Below are 9,998 nucleotides of genomic sequence, written 5' to 3' on the forward strand. Positions count from 1 at the left end.
TTCAAGGTTTGACCCGTTTACCCATTTCAGTAACAAATAAGCAAATACCAACAATGTCGTGTCCTGAAACCCAAACTGTAACCTGAACGCTGTTCAGTACGAGCCGTGCATTAATCCTGCACTAATTGTTAGTTGAAGCTGTAACAGCAGGTGACACGTTGTACTGACTTGACTTTATTCCAAATTTAAACATTGTTTTTGTTTTTATGTATTTTTTTTTTACTTTTTTCTTCACTGCAGTTTTTTTTGGTTGAGCTGCTGATCATTTTAGAGGAAACAGGCCTGAACCATATTTAATCCCACTATAAGACCATATTCAATCGGTCATGACAGATTTATATTTTTCAGCCAATTAATCCTTGTGTGGATTCAGTATTAAAGCATGTTATGTAATCTAACCGCACGAACCCAAGACTTTTACACATTGAAAGACACAAAATAAAAAGTAAAGATATAAAAGTAACCACATGTAAAAAATTTAAAAAGCTTAAAAAAAGCAATTTATGCTTCTTGGAAACAAAACTTCAACATTATAAGGCCACCAAAACCTGAAAATACAGTTTTCTCTGGCTGCTTGGAAACTCATGGTGCCGTTTCTTTGCTCTTCTTCTTCTTCTTCACCAGCATGTCGGCGACAGACGGCGTCTTGCGCTTCACACCTAAGAGAACAACACAGTGAAAGGAAATGAGGAAATAAAACAGCATTTACTTCAAATATGACCTTATGTTGTTGAAGATGACAGTTATAATTGTATTTATCTATTCATTTCTGGCATTTCACATTGGAGCACAAGGGAAACAATCATCACATAAACATACATGTAACACATGCAATCGTCGACACAACAGTATTAAATAAACCAAACAGCAATGAGTAAATAAAACATACAAGCAAAGGTGATAAACATTATACCAACAATGGAAAGGAAACAAAAGCACAAATCAACACTAGTAGACAGAGTATAGATATAAAATGAAGACCCACTCTCTCTATACTGTGACCAGGCCTGATGTTTATGTAACAGTTTAAATCTGTGAAATAGTTTGACGTTGCTTGATTTGTATTTACAGTGTGCTTCCAAAGTTTTACTTCACATACAGTCACACAAAACCTTTTCCGAGTGGATTGAGCTATCGGCAAAGTAAAATCTCCATATCCTCTCGAATAACAAACTCTCTCTCGAATTGTAACGCTAGTTGCTAATAATTTGTTGGACGATTTACATATAATTAATGAAATCAAAGTTGCGTGTACCTTTTATTTTGGCGGGGGACTTGTTGTGGGATCTCCTTGCGTAAGCCAGCTTCATCCTCTGAACGTTGGTTTTACTGATCACTTCATGCTGCACGATGGGACGGGGGTAGTCTCGACCCACAATGCACCCTGCTGCCCGCTGGACACTCTGGGGAGCTTTCCAGGGTTCATAGATGTATTGTTCTGGGAACTTCTTCAAAGCAGGGAGATACTTTCTGGAAACGTAGGAGAAGAAGAAAATGCTTTTGCATTGGGCGAGCTGAGGATTTGACCCCGCCCCGGGGGGTTTTGATCTTACTTGATGTAGTCTCCATATTTGTCCGTCTTCTTGCCGAAGGCGACGGGAGAGTAAACCCTGAAGAACTGGTGGAAGAAGGCGCTCGCTGACAGCCACTGCCAGTTCCCAGCGTTCAGAGCCCAGTCGTGGTCCAGCAGAAAATCCTCAAACACCTTGTGAAGCCGGAAGAGACGCGTTTATTTGTACTCAACAAATTTGAAAAAACTTCAAAGACATTTTATTCAGCGCATGTACCGTCTTCTTTCATTTCTGTTCCCGACACTCCACGTGAACGTGAGCAGGGAATTTAACCTCGGAAGATTCAACCCAGATCTACTTGCATTGAAAATGTGAAGAGTTGGTCAACTTAAAGACAACTCTGTAGTACTGTACTTTGTGAAACAGCTATATCTCCAAATGAAACAACCAAACTATATCCATTTTCCATATGTTGAGGTACACATACAGGCTACGAGCCCAACGTGGTTCTGATCTTATTTTTTACCAAGACGAAACACAGGAGACTTTAAGTTGCTCGCCACATTCCTGCACCTTCTGTCCCTCTTCCCAGCTGATCCACAGATCTCCCCTGGTGAGGAAACAAGCCACGGCGTGTCTGGCGAGATGGTGGATCCAACCCTCTCGCCTCAGCTGCGTCATGATGGCGTCGATGAAGGGGAAACCAGTGCGAGCCTCCAGGGAAACGAGCCACGACACAGGAAACGACATCCATTACATACGAGTGGCGATACGGTCAATCGTCTGGTACCGTCGTCTTCCCATCTCTGTACCTCTCTCCACGCAGCGAGATATTCAGAGTTGGTGTCCCAGTCCACCTGAGTGCACACGTCGTTGCCCACCATCTTGTTGAAATTGGGGATGCCCACGCTCGCCGCGTAGAAGAACTCTCTCCAGAGCAACTGGCCGTGGAGGGAAACTGGAGGATCGGAGTGCTTCTTCTGCAAAGAAACGCGCGTTAGAAACTCACTGGATTCTTTTCTTTTCTTTTTTTATTAAAAAAAAAAAGACATTTTTAAATACATTACAGTCATTCCAATGTGCTTTTATAGAGAAAACAGAAAAGCTCAACATATCCACATGAGCAAGCAGGTTTGTTTGCGACTGTGGAAAGGAGAAACTCTACAAAGGGAGAAACCTTTGTAGAAACCAGAGTCAGAGGTGGAGGAATTCTGCGGACTGGTTGGGGTGAAAGGAGAGAGGAGAGGAGAGGAGAGGAGAGGAGAGGAGAGGAGAGGAGAGGAGAGGAAAGACAGAGAGATAGACTTGGTGGGGCGATACATGCAATACCCTTGTTAGTGCTACATACATTTTTTTTTTCATTATAATACAGTAATCACAGTGATCTAAATATTTTCCAACTGCCATGAGATTAAACCAGCCTGAGCAACAACAGAGCAAAAACCAAAATAATCACAACAATGATAGTAAAGACAAAAACAAAAGGACACAAAACAAACAAACAAACAAACAAAAAAACAACAACATGATTTTGATAATTGACAGAACAATAGCAGAAAATAAGAAAAATCAGCAGTAAACCTCATCAATGAGGAGTGGAAGTGTGTGTGTGTGTGTGTGTGTGTGTGTGTGTGTGTGTGTGTGTGTGTGTGTGTGTGTGTGTGTGTGTGTGTGTGTGTGTGTGTGTGTGTGGTTTGGATGTGAATAGAAACTCACTGGATTCTAACCACCGTCATCAGAATGTGACCCTCACTAGACTTCGTCCTGACTGTGGATCAGTTCTTTGTGGATGTCGTCACGGCGGTGCCGTGGTGCGACGCTCACCCCTCGATAGACGTCAGTCAGCCTCCACCAGAAGGTTCTGGCCGACAGGCAGCCAAAGGCCACGTAGGGACTGAGAACCGTGGTGCTCGGGCTCAAGGAGTTCGGGGACGTCTGTGGCTTCTCAAAGTGGCAAACCCATCCCTGCATCAACAAGTCCAACGTGTGAGAAGGAGGAAGAGTCGGCAGAATAAACAGGCGACTTTATTTCTTGAGGTGGGGGGGTGACATGAAATCATTGATGTCACAAAAGTACTCAATTCTAAGCATTTCCATTAAAAGTGCATCATTCACACAAAAATATCTAAATAAATACAATTTAAAACTGTCTGCAATACACACAAAGTTTGGCTTGGAAAATCAGCCATGAAGAAAAGAAATGATGGTGTGTCACATTGAAACGAAAGATTAACCGGTCAAAAGTAAAAAAAAAAAAAAAAAAAAAAGAGTGTATCTAGAATAAAACTTCATATAAGAAATGGACAAAATTAGAGCTGAATGAATCTTTAGTGGTGTTTGAAACTGTGAATCTGAAGCGGCTCATCATGAAATATAATAAACAAACTGTATTTTACATACAGTGTGTGTGTGTGTGTGTGTGTGTCTTGGGGTCCTTCATTAAAAAGGTTGTTTTCGACGATAAATTCCACCACAAGTGGAACTCTGGCTGAATCCACACCCTTCAGTGCATGATAAAGGAAACCAGTGGGCGGAGCCAACACACCGTCCGGTTCATGTGTTCATCCAGTCTCCTCAGGGCCTCCTGCTCTCCTCCTGGAAAAAGCTCCTCTGCCAGCGAAGTCTCGTCAATGCCGACGTCCTCAGGAGAGGGAATCCCATAGTCCTCGTCGTGCTGTTCTGAACAGGGCGTCTTCACATCTGAGGCAGACAGGATCAGGTTTCCTCACACCAGCTCAGACGTCACATTCGTGTTTTCAAACAGCAAAGGATAATGGTTCTACTGAGAGAAAGTTACCTTCCATGTCTTGGATGGCCGGAGCAGGAATGGGCTTCTTTGGTGGCCCGAGCCTCTTGACTATGGTTTGCAAGCTGTTGTAAGTAAGTGGAGTCTTTCCATTGTTCTCTTCAATGATCCTATAAACACAGACGGCAAACAGTCCGTCAGTAATAGAATAATAACGACGTCAGAAGAGAAAACCCAGGGAGGGAGTGAAGCCTTGTGAAGTAATAATACCTGTCAATATCATAAAGAGTGTGTGAGATGTTGTACGAGACTTTGACCCCGTGTTCTGTGGCCAGCGCGGTGACCTCCTGGTCCCGGCTCAGAGCGCAGGGCTCCGTGTCGTACTCGTAGGTCAGCCTTGTCACGCTCCACTGGCTGAACAGTTTGGGGAACACTTCCTCCGGCTTCCCCGTCACAACGAACAACCTGGAGCGAGGGAAACACCACGGAATGATCCGGCTCAGGTCACAGTTTGACTTCCGTCAAATTCAACATTGTTTATGAACTGATCTCAGTTCTACCTGGAGTTCAGTTTCCGCAGACTGCAGTCGAGGTCTTTGAGGGCTCCCAAGAGGAACCTCTTGCGGTTGTTGCCCCCGTAGACACAGTCTGGATCCACGATGAACAGCGGGTAGAGCTCCTCGCAGTCCCTCAGGGCCGACATCAGCGCGGGGTTGTCATGCAACCTGAGGCCCTTGCGGAACCAGTGAATGCACGTGTGAGCCATGACCGTGAATCTGTGGACATAAAATGTCACAGACTGTCGTGAGGTGAGGGGTGAGGTGATACGGCGGAGGTTAAGGAGGCCTTTCTGCCCCGAGGCTCAACAGACTGGGATGGAGCTGGTGCTTCCTGAAGAAGGCATCATGCAGAAACAAAAAGGCGGAAATCAGGTTACATCATTGAAGTCCTGTTACATCCTCACATGCGATTTAAAAGGACATTTTCATATTAAGTATATTATTTAAATGAAACTAACATGCACCTATTAAGAATAGTGCTTTATCAGTTATACTGACATAACCAACTATTAATAAATAAGGAAATCAGAGCCTTTGTTGTCATTGCATTGGAAGATAAATTGCAATGTAGCAGCAATCAATTTTATTAGCTGCAGTATATGGAAATATAAATCTAATCGTGTAGCAAGTTTACCGTGTAAACACTTAATTGAACTTAAGATGTTGCAAACAACAATAAACAAAAATAGGCCACTGCATTTCGCTACATGTCATAGGAATGACCAATCTCAAATTTTTGGTGTCAAATCAACCACAAGCAGTTTACTTACAGGAGAAACAAGGACGTAGAAAATACATTGAACGTGAAGAACAACAACGTGTCACTCCATCAACGCAACACGTGCAAATTAAACTGGCAGAATGCAGAATGGAGCAAATCCTACCTTAAATTCGACTTTTAAACATTCACAATCCCGTTGTATCGCTGCTGTCGTTACTGCATATGCTCGTGTTTGGTAACCCCACGTTGTTTGTTACAAAACGTGTTACGTCAGCGACACATAGGCCAATCAGAGAGCCGATGCAGCCACGCGTGCAGTTTCTCCGTGCGTCCAGGAGATGGCCGTAGAGCTGAACACCAGCCGAGGGGAAACCTATTAAACATTCTTAAAGTCGCTCCGCGGGCTTCTACTGAAGTCGCATAAAGTTAAAGTTGATATGCAAAGCCTTCACTGTTGTATTTAGTAGTATAACATTTTTTAACCAAATTACCCGACGACACACCACTAACGACACCTTCCATTTCTCCTCTCGTGTTCAGCAGCTCATCGTAGCTCGCCGTGATCGTATAGTGGTTAGTACTCTGCGTTGTGGCCGCAGCAACCCCGGTTCGAATCCGGGTCACGGCATTGTGGTACAATGTCACGGCAGATGAGTTCCCTTTTGGCTCGTGGCAAAATGTTCTCCAGGAACTAAAACAATAAATTCGTCTTCCTACTTCGTGTCCTCCTTTTTACGTAAATAAATAAAAACGAATTGTACTTTTTACTGACAATATGTGCGTCTAACAAAGAGTAGAAAATAGAAATTGCCTGTTGTGGGTGAAGTATAGTTTTACTAAACCGGAGCAACAACCTCTTACAACCTCTTATATGTGTGTTTCACACCACGTACAAATAGGCGTGTGACTGTTTTTCTGCATTGTCCTCGTTCACACGTTGTTGATGTTTCCGTGGACCACCGCTAGGGGGCAGACAGAGTCAAACACACGAGGAGAGAAACGTCCAGGTTCAACCAGACAGTCTGTTAATGAGACAGTATTCTTTGGTTTCTGCAAATATATGTTGAATCTATAAGAACTGTATTTGGATACACTGACATTTTTTTTGTTTGTTTTTTTTAGCGTTCAGAAGACAGATTTGTTTTGGATTGTGCCTTTTGTTATCAGATATATGGCTTATCTTGCTTTGAGCTTTAACTTGCATCTATGGATTGCATTGAAAATGCGTTCAAGGTCATTTTGGAGGGAAATACGCCTGACTCCATTCAATAGCTTGCTGAGTTATACCCTTCAATTCAGCACCCACCACAGGAACAAAGACCACAAGCATCCAGTAACCTGTGGCCCACAGCACAATGAAATTAGTTTTCAATTTCTGAATCCTTGGGAGCAAAAAAGTCCTGGCAATATCATCTTTTCTTTCTTTGAGATTCTGCCACTCGACAATGCTTTTAAAGATCAAGATATGTTACTGAAACCAAATTCCTGCAATAGGTAGTACATATTTCATCAAGTTTATTTTTATTATTTGCCCCCATATCTTTTTACCACTTATTTGCAAAAATCCAACCTTTTTTAAAAAGCATTCCTGATATCAACTTGAAACTCGGCTGGTGTATTTGTCACATGCTAAAATATCTGATATATTGCTTGTGTGGAAATGAATTCTACCTTTTCCAGAATTGTATTGATTCACATTATCGTATTTGTTTTGTGTGGCAACACATCAATCTGGAATATGTATGCAAAAGGAAAATGAAGCATGTGCAGAATTTAATTAATTAAGATATGTTACTGCCTTCATCTACACTGGGAAATATCAAGAGTTGGAATAAAACAATGTAGCAAGGAGCTGAAATGCAAAAACTGACTTTTGAGTTGATGTCAACGTATTTGATTCCAACAATGTTTCAGGAATATACAGTTAATATGTCCAAATGGGTTTAATCCTCAGGGAGATGCCTTGTGAGCTGCTAGACTCTCCCTCTGCACACAGAGGGAGAGGATTTGGACAGAAAAGTAAAGTGAAGTCCTTTATTCATCACACACAACAACATGCTCCGCACTGACACCACAGTTTATATTGTATCGGATAGAAGAATGAAAAATACTAGTTAAGAACCCAAAATAATGAAAATAGCACACTATGACAAGAAGAAGAAGAAGAAGAAGAAGAAGAGGAAGAAGAAGAAGAAAGGCACACTAAAGCGAAATAAATAGATAAATATAGGAGACCAGTGTAGAATAGTGCAGGTGCCCAGTGTGTACAAGGTGTTTTGCCGGGTCTATTTTCCTAGGTTCAGCATTAAACATTATTTCATTCTTTGATATTCATTAAAATTATTGTTGTACCATTGATTGTCGAAGAGAGAGGACCTATCCCAGTTTGTTGTCTCAGTGTCCTTTACGCAGCCTTATTGATGGCTGTGGTGAAGTTAGAATGTGTGTGTCTCTCTGTGTTTGCCCTGTGATGGAACGGTGACTTGCTCAGGTACGTCCTGCCATCGCGGTTGGCAGAGATCAGCTCCAGCGCTTTGTGAACCTGAACTGGATAAATCAATAAAGAAGAGGAATGGATGCTGTCAAACAATTAGCCGGTGGGCCAAAACGTGATGGTCCACCAGAGGGTCCAGTCTGGCCTGCGGGACAAACCCAGAAACCTGAAGAAGCTACAAAGAACTTCACTTTTATTTTATGAGAAGCTCGATCTGCAACACTCTGAGGATGAATTAATAAAAACAGGCATGTTGAACATTGCCTGAAAGGTTGTGTCTTTTTAGTTATGGGAAAAATAAACTTCAGACAAAATTATGAGGAATTATGGGCAACAACCCTGACATAGATCAGGGTCAAAGCTGAGTTGTTGTTGTTTTTTTGTTTGTTTTTAATTAAAAATGATGAATGTTCAGCTGCAGACCAGTGACAACAAATGAAAGAAATATAGTGGAAAGACAAACCAAGGATACGAAATCAGGGCTGTGGCACAAATACTGATGCAAACAAGGTTTTGGTGTAGATTTGGACATGTGTGTGTGTGTGTGTGTGTGTGTGTGTGTGTGTGTGTGTGTGTGTGTGTGTGTGTGTGTGTGTGTGTGTGTGTGTGTTGGGGGGGGGGGACAAAAACAACATGCTTGTATAAGTGATGGCAATGGCAGTACTGAATTTAAAAAGAAAAAATCACAATGTTTTTCCTGTTAGACATGGTTTGATCCATTTAGGTGTAAAATTCACAAGAATGAACATCATTGGTTTCTTTTTCAGACCAAAAACGTTGAAGGTCTATAAACATATACAGTGTTGAAAATGTCTAAAATAATAGTTCAAATCTTTTTCAAAGCATAAAAACAGACAAGTGTTTGTATATTTACATAAATATAACAGTTATTAATTTAGTTCATTAGGTTTCATGTTGAATGTTCAGGTGCAGTCCACTTTCTGTAACTTTGGTGTGTTTTTTTTCCATATCGAGAGAAGAATAAAAACAATGTGTATCACGGTTTTCATGATTCATGTATGGGAGAGTCACTTAACAAGAGTTGTGTATAACACTGTTGACCTTTGTTGCGACCCAACCTTCTCTGCAGGGAAACACCCTGGAAACATTTCAATATTGTTTTTTGTTTTTTCTTGTCAATAGATTCCTATGTTGTCATTTTACTGCTCTGGACCACACAACATGTGTGTATGTGACCTGAAACACGAGTTTGACTCCCTTGTTTTAGACATAATCACCTCTGAGAATTCAATCTGTAAAAACAAACAATTTTCTTGAAGCTCTCATCCATACAGGATCTTTTCTGAACACAGTAGACGTCTGAATAAACTTGAACTCTGGTTTCAGGAGGCTCGATGTGACCCGTGAGGTTAATACACGTCAAATAGCGCATCAGGGTCCGCAGCAGCACGAGACTCGTCCTGCGTACTGGTGGACTTGTAAGACTCTGCCCTGTGATTTCCTTCTCCGCCGTGTGGCTGTAGTCACGACCTTCAGCAAAGCCTGTCGGAATTTGGGCTCCAGTCGGCAGCGTCTCCTCTGAGCTCCGTTGGCTGACAGCCTCGCCATTCAGCACGCAGCCCGCCCGGAGGCACCGAGAGCGGCATGGCAACGCGGAGTGGACCGGGAGACAAGGTGTGGTGAGGAGGGGAGGGGGGGGGGGGGGGGCTCCGACAGTTTACCCGGACCAGCGAGCAGCAGCACCAGTACCAGTACCAGTAGCAGTACCAGCAGCTCGGAGACACGCGGCAGCTCCTCGGACACCCGCCGCCGTTAGAGACGATGCGCCACCGCCGCGTCGCTGCTCAGTCGCCGCCGCGGACCGGGAGCCGGAGCCAGGAGGAGCGGGGACGGCGCTGACTGACGGGGGACAAAGTTGCGCGTGTGTGTATGTGTGCGTGCGTGCGCGTGAGTGTGTGTGCATGTGCGCACTTCTCCGTGGTCCCGTTCACTGCCGATCGAGAAG

At 43.1% G+C, this 9,998-nt stretch overlaps 1 protein-coding gene across 1 annotated transcript; it reads right to left on the reverse strand.

The window, feature by feature from the left end:
* cry5 (cryptochrome circadian regulator 5) lies at window positions 1-5,834 on the reverse strand. Its single transcript, XM_080500521.1, has 11 exons — window positions 5,702-5,834; window positions 4,818-5,033; window positions 4,528-4,722; window positions 4,309-4,427; window positions 4,057-4,211; window positions 3,336-3,476; window positions 2,324-2,491; window positions 2,085-2,225; window positions 1,554-1,705; window positions 1,256-1,470; window positions 1-659 (listed from the first exon to the last, which is right to left on the reverse strand). Exons 2-11 carry the CDS (start codon window positions 5,021-5,023, stop codon window positions 583-585), a joined length of 1,569 nt encoding a protein of 522 aa, XP_080356647.1. The 5' UTR covers window positions 5,024-5,033; window positions 5,702-5,834; the 3' UTR covers window positions 1-582.
* Window positions 5,835-9,998: the final 4,164 nt, after the last annotated feature.

The sequence above is a fragment of the Blennius ocellaris genome (assembly GCF_963422515.1).
Source record: "Blennius ocellaris genome assembly, chromosome: 1".
In the NCBI taxonomy this organism is placed as follows: Eukaryota; Metazoa; Chordata; class Actinopteri; order Blenniiformes; family Blenniidae; genus Blennius; species Blennius ocellaris.

Excerpts from the sequence above, each read along its gene's own strand:
- cry5 (XM_080500521.1), bottom strand. The coding sequence starts at position 5,023 with ATGGCTCACACGTGCATTCACTGGTTCCGCAAGGGCCTCAGGTTGCAT. Across the intron at positions 4,212-4,308 it reads GGCCATCCAAGACATGGAAG|ATGTGAAGACGCCCTGTTCA; the intron begins GTAACTTTCTCT and ends TGTCTGCCTCAG. Across the intron at positions 1,706-2,084 it reads GCTGGGAAGAGGGACAGAAG|GTGTTTGAGGATTTTCTGCT; the intron begins GTGCAGGAATGT and ends CGGCTTCACAAG.